At 32.5% G+C, this 20716-nt stretch overlaps 1 protein-coding gene and 1 long non-coding RNA gene across 3 annotated transcripts; one reads left to right on the plus strand and one right to left on the minus strand.

Moving 5' to 3' along the window:
* Positions 1 to 1908: 1908 nt before the first annotated feature.
* On the plus strand, positions 1909 to 4668 carry LOC131616173 (probably inactive leucine-rich repeat receptor-like protein kinase At5g48380). 2 transcript variants are annotated; one of them, XM_058887436.1, is made up of 4 exons: positions 1936 to 2065; positions 2151 to 2193; positions 2455 to 3401; positions 3518 to 4668. In XM_058887436.1, the coding sequence occupies exons 3-4, from the start codon at positions 2547 to 2549 to the stop codon at positions 4520 to 4522; spliced, it is 1860 nt and encodes a 619-aa protein (XP_058743419.1). In that variant the 5' UTR covers positions 1936 to 2065; positions 2151 to 2193; positions 2455 to 2546; the 3' UTR covers positions 4523 to 4668. The 2 variants fall into 2 exon arrangements, with proteins under 2 accessions (XP_058743418.1, XP_058743419.1); XM_058887435.1 differs by lacking the exon at positions 2151 to 2193 and having other exon boundaries at positions 1909 to 2065.
* A 14653-nt stretch (positions 4669 to 19321) lies between these two features.
* Positions 19322 to 19849, minus strand: LOC131618034 (uncharacterized). Its single transcript, XR_009288718.1, has 2 exons — positions 19672 to 19849; positions 19322 to 19548 (listed from the first exon to the last, which is right to left on the minus strand). It is a non-coding gene; the product is annotated as an uncharacterized LOC131618034 (long non-coding RNA).
* Between the last annotated feature and the right edge of the window lie 867 nt (positions 19850 to 20716).

Raw genomic sequence — 20716 nt, forward strand, 5'->3', positions numbered from 1 at the left:
TAGAAAGAGTGAGAGACTCAATAATTCAAAAACTAAAAACATCATGGGACCTGGAAGACGCCCTGAAGATCCAGTTGTAATCGTTGAAGAGGATACATCAAAGCCACCAGTCAAGAAGGGTATGAAAAGCTGGAATGACATCCAAAAAAGCTTGACTCAATGAGGAACCTACCTATTTTAAACTTTTTGTTGTATTTTTGAGTTGTAAACTATGTATAATTTGTTGATATTAAGTTGCAACCTATGTATGCTGCAAACTTTGAGCAGTTACTTATAAGTTGCTGATGTATTAAGTTGCATACTTTGTTATTTTGGTTAATGTACAATCTCAGTCCATGTAATGGATCTGTTTGGATAAACTATTTTAATGATAAAACTATCATGTTATTTTAAGCACAATTTGCTGACTTTCAAATTAGCTTACCTATAATGTCACTGCTTTATAAATGCCAATTTGGTGCAAACTATGTCCAATTTTATAAGTGACTTTATGCAAACTATGCAAAACTATGTACAAAATAAATCAGTTTTGAAGAACTTACTAATACAATTACAATACCTTAGTCAGTACATCATTACAATTCCTTAGTTAGTACACCATAACAATTCACTGCAATTACAAATCTACTCATACAATCAGAAGAGAAACTAAAAAAATATAAACTTGATTTTTCCAGTCCATGCCTCTGATATCAATTTTGCTTGCAGCTTCATGTTCTTCTTCTTGGAAGCTTCATACAACTCTCTCAGCAATTCAACAGTCTCCAGTTCCTTTAGCTTGTTGACATCTCTACCTTTTCGACACCAACACCGTTGTCTTCAACCAGATCTTCATCTCATACAAATAAATCGCAAGTATCTCCACTCTGCCAAAAAGGACACCTCCAGAAGAGCCTACCTTTATTTGGACCGGTCTTGCATATGTATGAAACTATTCGTGCTTCATAGCCACATTTCCTTCCTCGTCTACATCGCACAGAAGACGACAAACTGTTCATGGATTTTAAAGCACCAGTTTTGGAATACAACATCAATGTTCCTTAGATGAAGAAGACGAAAGACGGTTTTGATTTGTTGGATAAACTTCTCAAATCGACCTGCAGCGAAATATGAAGAAGACGAAGAGGAATTAGGGTAAAAAATTAGGGGTAGGAAGGAAATATGCATAGATGGACAAAATGATTGATATAAATATTGACTTGTAATTTTATTACACACGTGGAAATTAGTTGTTGACCATTTAATTTTACAAAAATGGCAATACATTGTCCACGTCTGTGTTAGTTAAGTGGAATTGACGACAGGAATGAAAAATAGGGATGAAAAACTTTATAAGGACGATTCTTTGAACAAAAATGTTACAGAAACTAAAACCAGATTTTAGTATATTTACAGGGACCCGTAACATATTTAACCCTACATTTTATACCGTATCAAATTGAATAAAACTCAATAACCATATAAACAACTAATTTTTCATCTCACGAGTCACTATTACTACAATACTTATTTAATACAACTGAATTTATATAACTATTGTTCATTTTACAATTAAATAACTCATTTTAAATTTACAAGTACATCTAAATATATTTTATATCGTATCAAATATATTTATCCGTGCGCACTCCATCTAGTTTATTTATAAAAACAAATAAAAATATTTTTAAAGTTTAAAATAAGATAAATCATGAGTTAATATAAAAGACCAATAATACATTTATTCACTTATTAACAAAAACATAAAATTAACTCCACATCATTTCTCCCATTGATTGCCACATTATCTAAGGGAAAAAATACTTAAAAAATTGAAAGAAAATGTTTCTTTTGTTTTCCTTTGTGTCACAATTTTCTTTAGTTTGTCCAATAACAAAACACCCCATTTTTTCAACCAAAGGCTATAGTCAGCAAGTGAAGAAGCACTTTCACTTTCACAAGTCTTCGCGGTTCTATTTTCCAAGTCTTCTCTCATCCTTCTTTGACCCGTTCCAATTTCCATTTCACATTTCCTTTTTCTCTGTTTCTTTCTTCACAACAAATCTATCACAATTATCATCTTCAGGTAACTTCCTTCCCCGTTTCTTATCTCAAAGTTTCAAACTTTATATTTATTTCTGTCTTCACTCTTTAAATTATCTTCTGGGTAGGCGAAATTTTCATCTAAGCTTCATTGGGTTGTGAAAAACCCAGGTGGGTCTTTTAGTCTTTATGTGAAAAATCGAAAATTTATGTTTTTTTTCATTCATATATGTGTATTTTACATTGATGGGTTTCTCATGTTTTTGATGATTTAGTTTCCTTTATGTCATGGTTGTGTTAGTTTTGTTCTAAATTAAGGTTTTTTTATGGGACTGTTTTTATTGACTTGCTCTATATTGTATGGTTGACTAATTGACTTGGTTTGTGTGAAGTTCTGAACTTTGTTTCTGTTATTTTGATTTATGTTTTCAGGGTGTGTTCTTAGGAGGATTGTTGTTAGTGCTATGGAAACTGATGAATGAGGTTTCTGGATTACTACTTTTAGGTTTGTGTTTAGGATTTTGATGAAGATGATGGTTATTCTGAGTAGCTGGATTTTCAGTTATCATGTTTTTGTTAGTTTCTTGTTGCTGATTAGTTCTGGTATAAGCTATGGGACTGAAACTGATATCTTCTGTTTGAAAGCTATAAAAAATTCTATCAAAGATCCGAATAATTATTTGACATCTTCGTGGAATTTCAACAATAAAACCGAAGGGTTTATCTGTAGATTCAATGGTGTTGAGTGTTGGCATCCTGATGAGAATAGAGTCTTGAATCTTAAGTTATCGAATATGGGACTCAAGGGTCAGTTTCCACGCGGCATTGTTAATTGTTCGAGCTTAACAGGATTAGATCTTTCGGTCAACGATCTCTCTGGAAACATTCCCGTAGATATATCTTCGCTTCTAACCTACGTGACGTCTCTTGATCTATCTTCAAATGCGTTTTCTGGAGAGATACCTCTTAGTCTTGCGAATTGTACTTATCTGAATTCCCTTAAACTTGATCAGAACCAACTTACCGGTCAAATTCCTCTGCAACTAGGCACTCTCACACGCATTAAGACTTTTGATGTATCCGACAATTCTTTGACCGGGCAAGTTCCAACTTTCACTGACGGTAAAGTTACCCCAAATTATGCAAATAATCAAGGTCTTTGTGGACCTCCTTTATTGGGTGTTTGCAAGGCCAAGGAATCCTCCAAGAGTAATACTGCGGTTATAGCGGGAGCCGCTGTTGGTGCGGTGACTCTTGCAATGTTAGGATTGGGTGTTGTAATGTTCTTCTTTGTGCGCCGTGGTTCTTATAGAAGAAAGGAAGAAGATCCTGAAGGAAACAAATGGGCAAGAAGTATTAAAGGAACCAAAGGAATTAAGGTAAGTTATATACCTGTTTTAAATACTTTCAATAGAAACTCGTTTATCGGAAAAAATTTCCATTTTTTAGATACATGCAATGCAACTGTTACTAACTATACTGAACTGAAAATCAGGTGTCTCTATTTGAGAAATCGATTTCGAAAATGAAATTGAGTGATCTCATGAAGGCTACTAACAACTTCAGTAATACCAATATCATTGGGACGGGAAGAACGGGAACCGTTTACAAAGCTACTCTTGAAGACGGCACAGCATTTATGGTGAAAAGATTGCAGGAATCTCAACACTCCGAGAAAGAATTTATGTCCGAGATGGCGACACTTGGGATTGTCAAACATCGTAATCTGGTTCCTCTTTTAGGTTTTTGTATGGCCAAAAAAGAGAGGCTTTTGGTCTATACAGACATGCCGAACGGAATGCTTCATGATCAGCTACATCCTGCTGAAGGTGAGTGCACTCTCGACTGGCCTTTGCGACTCAAAATCGCAATCGGAGCGGCCAAAGGATTTGCATGGCTTCATCATAGCTGCAATCCTCGTATCATCCACCGAAACATAAGCTCGAAGTGCATCTTGTTGGACGCGGAATTCGAGCCCAAAATTTCCGATTTCGGCCTTGCCAGATTGATGAACCCTCTCGATACACATTTGAGTACTTTCGTAAACGGTGAATTCGGCGATTTCGGTTACGTGGCTCCTGAGTATACAAAAACTTTAGTCGCCACACCTAAGGGCGACGTGTTCAGCTTCGGGACCGTGCTTCTCGAGTTGGTAACCGGCGAAAAACCAGCAAGTGTGGCTAAAGCGCCAGAAACTTTCAAAGGAAATCTCGTAGAATGGATTGCTGAGCTTACAACAAACTCCAAACTCCACGATGCCATTGACGAAAAGCTTGTTAACAAAGGCGATGATAACGAGCTTTTCCAATTTCTAAAGGTTGCATGCAACTGCGTTTCAGAAACTCCAAAGGAGAGGCCAACCATGTTTGAAGTGTATCAGTTCTTAAGAGCTATTGGTAGTAAGTACAATTTCACAACTGAGGATGAAATATTGATACCTGAAGATATTGGTATTGATAACATGGATGAACTTATTGTTGCTAGAGAAGGAAATAATTGAGAAAAGGTATGCTAGATATGATATATATAGTATATGTGTAATCTGTTTCTATATATGTAATTATCTATTTCTTACATTGTTGTCCTCAAATAAATGTTAGCTTTTTATATAGTTTTTGAGGATATAAAACAGTAGTGTGTTATTTATATTGAAATGTCAATATAAAATCATCAATCATGGCTTTATATATAGTTGAGATGTTTCTTTCTATCCTTATTTTTATAAGAATTCCTTGTTCTTTTGCTAATGTCTTTGTAACCTCTGTAGCATCGACACTTTAGAAATAAAAAAGTGTAATTGTGTCTGTGTTCATGTCTGAAACCAACATTGACAATTGTGATTATATTTCATTTTTTTATTTAATTTTTTAAAAAAATTATTATCGGTGTCGATGTGTTAGTATATGTGGCGGTTGTTATTAATTTCTCTCAAAATTTCAAACTTTATATTGGTTTTCTATGAGTGTGTTTTTGTCTTTATATTTTGGATGTTCTTTTGGGCATAGGAAGTTTCATGTAAACTTCATTTGGTTGTACAGAAGTCAGAACAGGAATGTTTATGTTTAAATTTGCAACTCTTTCCAAAACTTGTGGTTGTGGTCTATAGACAGCCACAAATATCCTATTATCAATTTTTTTTCTTTTTAGTTTTATTGATTAAATATAAATTTATTATTCTAAAATTCATTTTTTTTTCAAATTAATAACGTTACATCATTAATGAATATGACACGTCTTAAAAAATAAATCATCAATTAGTTATAAAAAACAATAACAACGTGAATCAATAGTTAGTTGGTTCAATGGTGATTGACGCTGAAGTTGGTAAGAAGGAACACGATTCGATCTCCCGCAACTGCGAAATTTGAAGATTAAAACCCCATATTTGAAATTGAGAAAATTTACAAGATTTTTTAAAACTAGTTGATGACCAGGCAGACCTTCGACAAAAGAGCCTTCGCCAAAAGAATCACATAAGAATTGTAGGACCACGTTCTCATCACAATTGTTGACGTGCCTCCAATGACCTTATGCAATTTATATCGGATCAATTGAGATCGTTCTAACCATCTCACCTATATATAATGTGACTCTAAGTCACACTTAGGTATTAATTCTACATACACTTGCATAGTTCAATCTCATTTAAACAATAATTTGATAGTTATAATGCTAATTTTAGAGTTATTCCTCTTTAATGGTTGAACATGCTCGTTTATCACTCCTAAACATGACTACGGAAGAAATAGATAACACCGGTGTTGAGTATTACAAGATGTTTCAGAGACAATTTCTAGGAAGGACTAAAGATAGACGAGGAGATATTTTTGGCTATCATCTGATCTATTTGAATTAGTAGGAATGATATTTTATTTAAGAGTGGGACAAAGAATGTGAGAATAGCTAGTCATAGAACTCTTATAGAACACCTAAGAGGATGTCTTGGAAATGGTTTTTAGCTAGAACTAGAGGGAATATGGATTGTCAATTAGTGGAATGGATCCTAATCCGATTCTTTACATCCTAAGAAATCCTTAAGGTTATGTTTGAGAGTTAGGAGGGGAAAGGAGGGGATGACTTTGAAAAATAGAAGAATTGAGTGAAACAAATTGAATGATTTTGGTTGGGAGGATTTTAGAGGGTTCACTTTTATTCATAACACCAAAAACTCTCCAATATAAGAGAACTCAAAATTTATATTGAATGAAGACTTGAAAGAGTTTTGAAGAACTTACATAACTTTTTAAATTTTCTTTTATGTTGTTATAGTATTCGAAAAATTAAAAATATAGTAATGATATGCACTCTTTTATTATTTTATATAAAATAATTTTTTCAAAAATTATCAAATATTTTTTTTTAATTTTTATAAAAAGTTGTTTTCAGAAGCCCTTTTCTTCCAAACTTTCAAACATAACTTTTATAAATGTTTTGGATTTGGCACTCTAGATGACAAATCATCACTAAAGAATCCCAAATAGTAATTGAAATACATTTTGCTTATAAAGAAATGGAACTCTAAATGTCATCATATTTTATGCCGACTGTTTAATTTTTTTTTGACAATCATCACTTTTTAAAACAAAAATGAATAAAAGGAATCAAAATTATTTAAAAATAAAATAAGAGGACAACTTTTATGAATAGACTAAAATGGAGGAATTAAAATTGTAATTTAACCATAAATATAATTATACAAAGTATCAATAATATATATATATATATATATATATATATATATATATATATATATATATATATATATATATATATAAAATTAAAATTCTATAAGTGTCTCACTTTGTTGATTGTTGATATATATAAGAGATCCTATAACTCTTAAACAAAGTAGAACAAATATTTCTAAATTATATATCGCTAAAACATAACCAAATAGACCATCAGACACAGATTCAAACAAAACTCTGAAAAACACCTCTTCGACCTTCCATTCAACGCCTGCCTAAAACTGCTTAGGTTAAGCGTCAAAGAACTAGCCTTAAACTCCACACATATGCCTAACCAACAAAAAATAACCTCCTAAATTTGGACAGCAACAAGACCAAGTAAAAATAGATGAAACATTGACTCTTCTGGGCATTGGCAAACATGTCACACTAAATTGTGGGCGCCACTCAAGATTCCTCTATGAGCCAATTTTCCTCTAGTTGGAATTCTATATTGTAATAATCTTCAACCAAAGACTTGCTCCGTACTCGGAATAAATAACATCCAAATGAGATCTGATTCTCTTTGAATACGTAGTGTTATATTTGTGAGAGTTTCAAACATGGACGACTTCAGGATCCTCACCTAGAGTGGTGTCACCTAGGCGACATGGGCATAGAACGTGGAAACTCACCCTTGGGATAAATAATGTGTATAATACTGTTATCTCGTAACTTATATGAGAAAAGGTTATACCACAACTCCTTAGGAAATAGATTGAAAATAGTATCCCCTAGTTAGGGGAGCATTTATTGCCTCTAAGGGTCCCTAAATCCTAGGCCTAAATGGTCTCTATATATACTTCTTCACAAACAGGAGGAGGGGAAAACTCCTAATTAATATGCTCATACATGAGTGCCAAAATGAGATACAAAGCCTTTTTAACAAGTACAATGACACTTGTTGGACTTGAGACTTCACACACAAGAGATGTGAGGGGGAGGGGAGGTTGAATTATATGGTTTGAAAAAAAAAATGTTTTGAAAACTTTTTCATATTAAAAATCGAGTGTAAAAAACTTAGGCAGTAGAAAGTAAATAGCAGAATTTAAAGAGTTAAAGGAGAAGAAGAACACCAAAAATTATAGAGGTTCGATCAAATAAAAAAACCTACTTCTCTTCCCAAGAATCGATCTTGAGAGTTTTCAATAATAGTTAAGATCTTTTAGTAGGAAAGACTCGTGAACTCCATTATACAAGGAAATGATGGTTGATCTTCAACCAAATTATACAAGACGGAGGATGTGAGTGTTTGCATCTTTTCTTCAATATATTGTTGAGAGTGAAGTGACCAATCTTCCTTCACAATAATGGATTAAATCGATTAGTTTTCTTTCCACGAACACAGACCTTGGAGCGGTTAGTCGAAGTATGCTCAAGTACGCAATAATAGTCGAAATGTTAGGATTGTTAGCATGTCGAATTGGGGCTGTTTGTTAAGCCCCGTTGTTTAAGTTAACCTGTTTCCTAAATCAGCTTGTGTAATTGGTCCGTGTGTAAAAGCACATTAGTTTAGTGTATTAGTTTTATTATAAATAACATACTACTATCTCATTATTGCACACTGCAAATCCTAATTTGAGAGAGGTTGTTTGTTATTCTGTAACACTTGTAATCTTGTTTCTAAGAGAAAATAATAAATGGAAGTTTATAACCAATTCCATAATGTTCTTCTTGCTTTCCTCTTTCCTACTCTTATGAGTTTTTTGCCAATAAAAAAACCTATTATATTTTGTTCTTGATATTGATTTCACAACAATTGACGATAGATAACATTTGTAATAACATTAACAAAGAATCATATTGTATACGAAAGAAACAAACACTTTGAGACGATATTCAACTATTTTAGAAAACAAGTGAGCAAGGAAAGGTTAAGGTTGGAACACTGCAAAAGTGAAAATCAAGTGGTTTATTAATCAATAAAAGGGGTAGCACCCAGGTATTCACATTTTATAAGAACTAAATACATATTTAACAGAAAAATAAGTATATTAGATTGAGTACAGAAAATCCTATAACACTTAACTACAAAAGTAGAACTAATCTTTCTATAAATATGAAAGTCAAACCATACAATTACAATAAGCATAGCTATTCAATATCCAATATACATAGGTTTTAGTTCTTAATTTGTATTAATATCTTTCTTCTTACAATTGCAACCTAACCAATCCTTATCATAGACGGCGGTAATTGCCATCATGGGGCAAATCAGGATCTCTAGGACTCATAAGCCTTCTACTCCAAGTCATTTCATACGACCCTATATCATGTAACATATCCAGAATTAATAAGATAATATTATGTACGAATTCATGATTCATCTCATCTAGTGCTCAAATTAAAAATAATGTTGATATTTTAGTTTTAACGATCGTACAAAATATGGTATTATGTCATGAACTATTAAAAAAAGTGTACCATTTAAATTAGGTTAACTAGCTTACTTGTATGATGAAGCTCAGAAGCACTGGCTATTTTCATGGCAGTCAATGAAAAGAACACACAAAGAATGAGGGCAACCCAAATAAGAGAGGTTGATTTAGAAGCCATGTGAATGAACTGTAACTGATAGAGAGAAAAATGTTGAGATGTGTGTTAAATAGTGTCTTCTTTTTAGGATATAAATTATTTATAGCACATAGTTAAAGACTAGTTCTAGCTTTGATCAAATAGAGTTGACAAAAGTAACCCTCAAAAGTTTGAATACTAATTCAGTCACAGTCCTCAAATTCAAACTCATATCATTGGTTAGACTAGATCAATGCTCTTGGGTGTTAAAATATTTTATCACTTAATTGTATTATAATAATTTTATTGTTGCAAATATTTTAATAACTATATTGTTATTTCAAAAAAATAGTTGTGTTGATGTTTAGGAATTTATTGAAGTTATTGAAATTTAATAATAATGTTTTGAAGGTTAAAGGTTTTTTTGGACATATCAGTGCATATTGTGAAGCATAATACAAAAAATGATTACAATTTAAACGATCAATGTCTCTTTATTAAAGTTCTACAAATTTTAGAAGATTTGTGTCATACATCTCTAACTAATTTATATATTATAATTGATAATCAATATCTTAAAATTGGTTTTAAAACTCCAAAAGAAAAAAATTATATGTTTTTTATAAAGTCAATATTCATGATTAAGTCAAGATACACTAGTTAAAAATTTGGTTGAAAATATATATGTTGAAAAAGTTCCACATTGTTTAGTTGTGTGAAGGAAAAGCGAGTTCAGTGCTATATATAAGATTTTAATTCTTTTTAATAAGATAAAATGCACCAGTCAAAAGTACTGTAAGCATGTATTTGACTTTCTTTATTCTCTTATGCTCTTGTATTATAGTGTTGTGAGATGTAGTTAAATATTTGTTTTGGAGGGTGTAAGTGTACTGGGGGTCTGAGTTAGTTGAGGGTATATTATGTGTTGTAAAAATTTTCACATAGTATTATTCTCTTGTTGTCTATTGACAACGACCGTGATTTTTTCTCCGGTTTTGGGGTTTCTACGTTAATCTCTTGTGTTGTTATTTTGTTCATCTTTTTTTCTATGTTTGTTATTTTCCCAACATCTGGTATCAGAGCCTGGTTGGATTCGGGGATAAGTGTTTATAGTATGCTTTGTGGTTGTAGCTTTGTCTGATCTTCCACATCAGAAAAGAAGGGCAGTGTTGTGAAAGAGTTATTGAACATCAGTCACAAATTCAGCTGTGCGTTTGGGATAGAGAAAATTGATGGAAGAATTATTTTTGACTTGTGGAAAGTTTGAGTAAAAGATGTGTTGATACAATCAAGATTACACAAGATGGAAGATTATGTTGGTGGTTGAAGAGCATCCTGCCAACAAGGGAGTTGCACCATAAGTTTTGAACCTAGTTTTTAACATGTGAAATTCTTGGAGTGGTTTAGCTTTAAGTGAAATTTATTCTTCATGATAAAGTATATGATTGTTGGTGATGACAATGTGAAATTCTTGAAGTGGTTTATCTTCGAGTGAAATATATTTTTCATGAGTGAGTATGATAGTTTTTAAACGTTATGATTGTCGATGAAGACAATGTGAAAATTCTTGGAGTGGTGTAGCTTCAAGTGACTATACTCTTTATGGTGGAGTATTATTGTCGGTGGAGACAATGAAAGTTAATGTATTATTTTCAATTAAGACGCAGATTGTTGGGTTTAGTTGAAAATATATATGTTAAAGAAGTCCTAAATTTGCTTACTTCATCTAAGAAATCTTATCATTCCCGTTAAACCCCTTCGAAGAAAATGTCTCTGTAAACCAACTTGCTCCTGCCATACTGAAATTGAAACCTTCATAAAAGACAAAAAGAACACTAGAATAGAGTTCAACAACATATTCAACGAAAACACCCTCCATAAAGACTCCAAATCTATTCCTCCAAGAATCTAATCTCTTAGAGAAAAGATGAAATAAAGGAACCCAAGTCCCTTTACTCCCCGAGTTTGCATCCACTAGAAGCCCAAGATACTTATAAAAAAGAGAATCTACCTTACAATGAAAAAACGCCAAAGCCCTATCCAAAAAAACCATACCCACACTAACACCATACAAACAACTCTAGGAGAAATTCACTTTAAGGTCTGAGGCAAGCTCAAAACTTCTAAGCATCGCCTTAATAGTCAAAAGGTTATCAACTAAAGAAACCCACACTATCACTATATCATCTGCATATTGGAGATGAGATGCTTGTAACCTTTCACTCCCTACCTTAAACCCTTCAAAGACTCTAATCAAAACCGCTCTTTTTAAAGCAATGCTTAGACCCTTAACCACCAACAAAAAAAAGGAAGGGTTCCAAGTGGGCTTCTTGATTAAGACCCTTCTAGATACTAATCTTCTCCATTGGACACCTCTTAACCAACACATGGAGGTTATGCAAAAATACACAAGCTTAATCCAGACTCTTCACCTACCACCAAATCCAAATCTCACTAGTAAGTAAACCAAGAACGACCAACCAACTTAGTCATAAGCCTTATCAAAATCAACCTTGAACACAAAACAATCCCTTTTTCGATCTCCTAGAAATATCTAAGTCCTCATTCAGAGAAAGTAACCTATCCACCAACTTCTTTCTTTAAACAAAGGGCGACTGTTGAACTTAAATTAATCTCCCCATAACCCATGTCAGGCTAGTAACCAACATCTTAGTCACAAAATTATATAGAGATCCAAGAAGAGAGATAGGCCTAATATCACCTAAACCCATAGGAGAGTCAACCTTTAGGATAAGTGACACAAAAAAGTAGTCAGACACTTCGGGAGAACCTCATTAAGAAAAAACTAGTCAAACAAATCCAACACCTCTGGCTTCATGAGGCACCAAAACTTTTTATGGAAGGAAAAATTAAACCCATCCAAACCTAAAATCTTGGACCCATCAATTCGAGAGACTACAACTTCAAATTCCTCAAAGGAAAACCTAGAAGATAGGGATTCCGCCTCAGCCAACGAGAGGCCCAAAAGGGGAACCACATCAATGTAAGACCTAGAACCCATAAAATATGTAAAAGTGCTCTTTAAATAACCTAGACACCTCCCCTCTAAGTTCAAACATATTTTCTATCCACCGATCCTCTACACGAAGAGTAATAAAACTATTCCGCTGGCTTTTTTGCTTGACACAAGCATGGAAATACCCTAATTGTGCACCCCCTTCTTAAACCACGTTGCTCGAGATCTATAAAACAAATGAGAATCATGATAACAAATATGATCTCATAACTCCCGATAAACTAGAGATCCATCCTCCATACCTTCTTGAGAAAGATCGGTAACCTCTGCCTTTAACTCTAACCTATCGAGCTTACTCAAACAAACCATAACTCTAAAATCCAAGTTTCTATACACCTACTTATTCCAAACTTTAAGAGAGTTTATAAGGGTTTCAACTTATACCGCAGGGAGAACGCCATCCAGTGATGAGGGACCTCCACCCCCCATAAATCACGAACTAAAAAAAATCAAAGATTGAAGCCTCTTGCTAGAAATTGTTAAATCTAAAGGGCTTAGGGCCCCAAAGTTAAGAATGGTACTTGACCATAATCAGACAATGATCAGAAACACCATTGCGCCCACTCCTCCTCCTAACCCGCAGACAAAAGCACATGATCTAGCCTACTCATAACAACCCCATTAGAATGAAACTAAGTAAACATCAAACTTAATAGGGGTAATTCCACTAGGCCTATCACCTCGATGAATACTTTGAACTCAATGGGGTCCACCAAAGTCGAACCCTGATCCCCCATACCCATTCCCTTTCTCTCAGTCAGATAAGAAACAATATTAAAATCTCCCAAAACATACTAGGCATCATCTAGAAACTGCTCGCACGCCCGCATCTAATACCATACATCTCACTATTACCCGCTAGAGAACACTTTGCAAAACATTCACAATCACACACAAGCGAGCATTCACTCTCCACTCAAGACACACACTAAAATAGCTTGGTCCTACAAAAGAGAAGAAAACATTCCCCCTTCGCACCACACCAAATAAAAAGCATACACCCACTAAAATCCATTTCCAGGGAAAAACTATAACCACCGAAAATATAACCCCACCGAGAACCATACAAAAAGCATCCATTTCTCTAAGTTTGACCAATTGAATCGCAACAAAGTACAAATTGAAACCCTTATGGCTCCTTAACCTTCTTAGATAAAACATCTCTCTCTTTTAATTGAACAAGTTTCCTAAGCTCAAAAGAATCCTTCTGTAAGGCCTAGAACCCACATAATTTGTGAAGTGCTCTTTAAAAAACCTAGACACCTACCCTATAACTTCAGACACCTTTTCTAGCCACTATTCCCCTACACGAAGAGCAACCAAAGTGTTCCATCAACTTCTTTTCTTTACACAAGCATGGAAATACCCTGAATTCGCACCCTGTAACACCCTTCTACCTACAAGGAATATTTACAATATAATATGAATTAAAATCAAATAAAATCACCAACAAGGATGTCACATCGTCATAAAAACATTACAATCAATAGTCCTGCTCCGTAACACGGGTTGCATCAAAATTCATTTCAAAACTATATCTCATTGATAATCATAAATCAAGGCATATTATCTCGCAGTAGAATCCATAACTTTAAACATCTTTGAAATAGATCTCATAAAACACCAAATCCAAACTTCATAGTTCATGAGTCATAATTCAAAACATCATCATCAAAATCCTTTGAAAGGTAATTCATCGAAATGCAATTCAACTTCAAAATAATCAAAGTGAACATGATAGTTCTAAAATATAACGACCTATCCCGATGTTACGTATCAGAGCAAGATTCCCTTCAATCTAAACAATGGTAAAAAAGGACGCCATGAAGCTATCCTCAACTTCAACGCACTACTCCTGATTACATGCGCGTTACCCACGTGGAGGCAACATTCAAACAGAAAGGGTGAGTATTTTATAATCATTATGTAAGACATAAGGAACAGATATAGTAGTCGGATACAAACAATCAATCACATGTATATAACAATACAATATATCCATAATGTATTCATACTTACCAACACCCGCACACCATCACATAATCGTCAATCACATCAAGGTAATCAAACATCATCAAATCACACAACATCACAACAATGCAATGCAACAACAAAAGACTCTTGCATGTGGTACCAATTCATCACCGATGACTCCGTCATCATTCTCCAAAGATCCCCACCATAGGATCGATTCCCGCTTGGAACCGCGCTAAGCACGACCCATAAGTTACCATATTCTGGAATCAATTTTCAAAAACATAAATTTTCATTTTTCAGGGACCGCGCTAAGCACGACCCTACCGCGCTAAGTAGGCTACCTAGTGTAATTAGACCAATTTTATTTTATAGAGCGCGCTAAACGGGCTCAACCGTGCTATGCGGGCTCTGCAATTCTGCAGAAAATACCTACGCGGCCTGCATCAAACGAGACTCAATCTTTTTCCTAAAAACTGATTTTTAACATTAATTTCCTGCGATTTAAGGCTATTAACCTAGTTTTAACATGGATTAATTATCGTAAACACAAAAACACAAATATTCATCATGCTTCCAACAATCCTCATCAAACCCTAAACCTTCAAATCCTTAACAATGGTGGATTTAAATCTAATTCATATTATCAATCACCAATATAACAATCATCATTATCATACAAGATATTAATCATGCAATCAGAATAAGCCATCATCATAATTCATCAACTTCATCAAGAATAACACAAACCCCAACATACAATTATCAACCCCTTAAATCAAACATAATAATCATGATAACCCCCTTACCTTAGATTATTAGCCGAATTGATTCCTTCTTCAAATTCTACGGTTGATCTCCTCTTCTCTCCTTGCCCTAGGTCTCTCTTCTTTTCACGCTTCTCCAGAAATTCTACGTCGAATGAAACTCTCTCATAATTCCTCTTTTTACTTAGTTAGCCTCAGGACCTTTTTTATGGACTTCCTCTTTTGCCCTTTCTAACTTGCCTCACAATATATCTTATTTTATTTTATTAAATAATAAACATGCTAATAAGACTATTTATATTATTATTCAAATGAACACCTCAATTCTACTACCCCACACCCATCAACATAAACATCACGCATCACATAATCACATCAAAAACATCAAATAATAATTAAATAATTAAATCAAATTATCGTGGTGTTATACACCCCCTCCTTAAGCCCAATCAGTCTAGATTTTTGAAACAACTGAAAATCACGATAATGAATAAAATCCAATTATTTCTAATAAACTAAATAACTATCCTCCAACTCCTCTTGAGAAAGATCCACAACCTTTGCCTTCAACTTTAAACTCTCAAGATTTCTTGAACAAACCTTAATTCTAAAATCCATGTTTCCAAACACCTCCATATTCCAAACCTTAAAAGACGTGTTAAGGACTTTTAACTTATCCCTAAAGGGCTTAGGGAGCCAAAGCTAAGAAGGTTACATGACCACAAAACTCATATCCCAAAAAATTTAATATTGATAAATTAACAACAAAATATAAAAAGTATTAGGGGCACTACTACAAAACGCGCAAACAACAACGGCCAAGTCACCACTGTTCTTCTAAACATTGCAGCGGAATCTCTAAACTCAGGCGCTAACATTTTTTATATTTTTTAATTAAAAATTGTTAGGATTTAATAACGGTCGACGACCTCACCGTGATGATACAATCTAGCTTTCATAGGTTTGAACCTCATCACCCTCAAATATTTTATTCCTTTAACGTTAAGACGCGCCATTTCTTTCTTTATTTATTTTTAAATAAAAAATAAAAGTGATATCACTACGGTTGTTTTGTTCAATCGTTGTGACACACGCGCGCGCGCACACACACACACACACACACATATATATACCTGTCCCCACGATTAGAAATGACAACCGTTGTGAAATTATTTACCCATATATAAGCGAATTAAGTCTCACTTCTTGACAGTATCTTCGTATCTTTCACAACAAAACCCTAGCTCCCATTTTTTCTTTCTTCTTAGTCATTAGCTTTCCTATTCTATAGTATAGCCGTCAATCTTGTTCTTCATACATAAAGGTATTCTTCTTCTTCCTTATTCTCTCGTTTTCGTGTATGTTGTTGTTATGTTTCACATGATTTTCATATGATTTTTTCTTGTTAGATAGTTTATGGTTTTTTATTGTGGTATGTTGTTGTTGATAAATGTTTGTTGACATGATTTTCATATTATTTACTTCGGTTTCAAATGTTTTATTATTGATTGTTGTTGTTGACAAACCATTTTTTTAGTACCGTCTTCACCACCTTAACAAAGCACATACTTTGGCTATGGTACATATGGTTTGTGTTGCTATGAAAAAAATACAAAAAGTATGAAGTTATTGGAAACTTCATCCACCTTGTATTTCTTTTTCATAGAATCACAAACTAGATTAACTTCATAATTTATTATAGTTTCACGATTAATTTCAATAAAAGGTGCATTCCACGATTTTTAAATTCTTATTATAGTAGATAAAGTTTAGTTTATTATATGCTATGTAGATTTTTTGTTTCACTAACCTTTTAATGAAAATATATTCATTTAAATTGACATAGAAACTTATACTGTGACAATTGAGATGTATTTGAAAACAAACCTATATCAATTGATGTTTTCCGAATTGTATGTGTCTCATCGTTTATTTCATGTTTTTTATGTGTTAAAGAGCAGGAAATGAATGATGAGAGACATGCGGTGTATGGAAAAATAAGCAATCTACATATTATATAATAAACTATGAGTACTTTTCACAATGCTTATCTATTGTAATCATGATGAATTGTAATTTATGTTCTAAAATATCGCTGCTTAGAATCAAACCTGAGACCTTTAGGTCTATCACAACGGTTTAGTTAACTAACCATTGTGATATTGCACGCGCTTTTTAGTATACTACAACGGTCCCAAGACTTTGTAAGTAACGTATTTACAACAATACTCTACATAGTAACGCCAGGAACTGCGTGATTATATATCTTTTTCAACCATTGTTAAATGCCTTTTTCGTAGTAGTGGGGGGATGTTGAATTACTTAATCAACAACTTTAATCAACAACTCATTAGATATTTCCACGCGTTTTCTTCTCTCTCACCCTTCACTTTTCACAAACTTGTTATTCTCTCACCACTCTCTACACTAAACTATAAATTTCTCTCCATTTCCATTCAAAATCTTAACCAAATAACACTAAAAAAAATCCCTCAAAGCCTTATTTCTCTAAAGATTCACGATTGGCACCAGATTTAGAATAAAGGATTTACAGATTAATTTTCTCTTCTCCATTTTTGTTTTTAATATATATTATCTTCATTTTTAAGAAATTTAATTTTTAATATTTTTTTTCACATTTTATTAATTGTGTTTTTTTTATAAAATAATAAAATAGCATTATTAAATATTTTGTTTTTTATAATAAAAGAAATTTAAGAACAGTATTATTAGTTATTAACGTTTTAAATAAAAATGTATTTTTTTTTATCAAAAGTTGTTGATTTATAAATATGAACAACATGTTTAAATTTTTGAAAAAAATACAAATAAACACCGTCACGAGTTGAACCTCGGACCAACAACTTGCACCCTTAAGCCAACTAACAATTGCCAGCTGATCTACGCCGACAAATTAAATTAAATAACCTTTAAATAATAAATTGTGGCTTTCAAGGTCATAGGGAGCAACTATCTATATTACTATCTATAACTACGACACCATTTAAGATCAGAATACTTAACTAGGTTCGGTTGAATCTGAGTTTAATTGGACCAACAATTAACAACCGAGTCCGACCAATGAAATGCAATGGAACTCGAAGTTTTCATTCTTTTCACCTGATACCCAGCTGTACTCGACCGTTGCATTAAAATTTGGATCGATCATTGTGGATCACAAACAGGTCCGGTTATTTTGTCCAGCACTAGTTTCAATCGGTTATTCTCTTCAATTCATATGTCTAATCTACCGAAATGTAATAATTTTCTTTGCTATGGTGTATATAATCGATGTGACACTTGCCATATGTCTTTTAATAAGCTGATTGACTAAATCCGTAAAGACAACTTAAATCATACTCGATTAGAATATGATTGTATATTTTAACTTTCTTTGTACACGTGTAATTGATATTAATTAATATTACGAAATAAATATTAATAAAGATTCTTTTAGTTCCAAAAAAATGTATTAAAAATGTATCGATATATATATATATATATATATATATATATATATATATATATATATATATATATATATATATATATATATATATATATATATATATATAGTTATGAATAAATATTATTGTGGATGTCCATGTATATTCTTATCTTTCATCTTCATATTTCCTTTTAAGTGGTATAGTAAAGTTAAGATTTTTCACATTCCTAATGTCCTATAAATAAGGACCACTTTGCAATGTAAAGGGAACTTCTTGAAGAAGATAATAGAATACCATCTTCTCTCTTACTTTCTCTTCTTCACCTCTATTTGTTTTCGTTAATTTCATAACATGTTACCAGCACGAAACTCTACTGTGTGAGCGATTTTATGATCAATTTGCATAATCATGTTTCTTCTCTTTCGAGTAAGTTTTTAATATTTTTTCTTCATCTTATAGATTAAATTTTAGAGTGTTATTCTATTATGTTTTTGTATAAAATTCTATTGGAAAATTTGTTTCGTTAACACAATTACATTTTTAAGTTTGTGTATCATCAATGAATTCTTGAAGCATCCCTGAAGGATTGCTCAAAGAATGATTGTTCAATTTTTATGAAAATATCAATTATATTTTTCATGCATCGCTGAAGAATTGCATGAATAGCGTGCATTCCAGAAGGATTACACGACTAATGTTAAGATATTTCAGAAGGATTACACTTTGAGACGATATTCAACTACTTTAGAGAACAAGTGAGCAAGGAAAGGCAAGTTTGGAACACTACATATAAGTACATGATTGAGTACAGAAGATCCTATAACACTTAACTACAAAAGTAGAACTAATCTTTCTATAAATATGGAAGTCAAACCACACGATTACAATAATCAGAGCTATTCATTATCCAATATACATAGGTTTTAGTTCTTAATTTGTATTTCATTCTTCTCACAATAGCAACTTAACACATCCTTATCATAGATGGCGGTAATTTCCTCCACGAGGCAAATCACCTCGACTCATAAGTCTTCTACTCCAAGTCATTTCATACGACCCTATATCAAGTAACATATCCAGAATTAATTAATAAGATAATATTATGTACGAATTCATGAATCATCTAATCCAGTGCTCAAATTAAAAAGTGTAAGAAGTTTAAATTAGGGCAAATAGTTTACTTGTATGATGAAGCTCAGAAGCATCAACTATTTTCATGGCAGTCAATGAAACGAACACACAAAGAATGAGGGCAACCCAAATAAGAGAGGTTGATTTAGAAGCCATGAGAATGAATTGTAATTGATAGAGAAAAGAATGGTGAGATGTTTGTTAAATAGTGTCCTCTTTTTTAGGATATAAATTATTTTAAGCACACAATTCAAGACTAGTTCTAGCTTTGATCATATAGTTGACAAAAGTAACCCTCAAAAGTTTGAATACTAATTCAGTCACAGTAGTCAAATTCAAACTCAGATCATGGTTAGACTAGATAAATGCTCTTGGGTGTTAAAATATTTTATTACTTAATTGTATTATAATAATTTTATTGTTGCAAATATTTTATTAACTATATTGTTATTTCAAAAAAATTAGTTGTGTTGATGTTTTGGAATTTATTGAAGTTATTAAAATTTAATAATAATGTTTTGAGGTTAAAGTTTTTTTTTTTTTGTGTGGACATATTAGTGCATATTGTGAAGCATCATACAAAAAATGATTACAATTTAAACTATCAATGTAACTCTAATTCCAGCATAATTCAAAAAAGTGATTGTCTCTTTATTAAAGTTCTACAAATTTTTATCAAAAAAAAAAAAGTTGTACAAATTTTAGAAGATTTGTGTCATACATCTCTAACTTTATAGATTATAATTGATAATCAATAATAATATCATAAATTTGGTTATAAAACTCCAAAAGAAAAAATTTATATGTTTTTTATAAAGTCGATATCATGATTAAGTCAAGATACATTGGTTATAAAGTTAAGATACATGATTAAGTCAAGATACATTGGTTATAAAGTCAAGATACATGATTAAAGGGAAAAAAAAAACCCAAAAAGAAGTCATTATGTTACTGGCCTACTGTTGTTCAACTTTAAAATCAAATTACATCTTCTATAACCTCTAAAATGTAGCTTTTGTTTGTATAAATAAAGATACGAAAAGTTCAAAAGCAACGAATTATAATTGTGTATAAACAATTATTTGCACTACCAAA

The sequence above is a fragment of the Vicia villosa genome, linkage group LG7, assembly GCF_029867415.1.
Source record: "Vicia villosa cultivar HV-30 ecotype Madison, WI linkage group LG7, Vvil1.0, whole genome shotgun sequence".
Classification (NCBI taxonomy): Eukaryota; Viridiplantae; Streptophyta; class Magnoliopsida; order Fabales; family Fabaceae; genus Vicia; species Vicia villosa.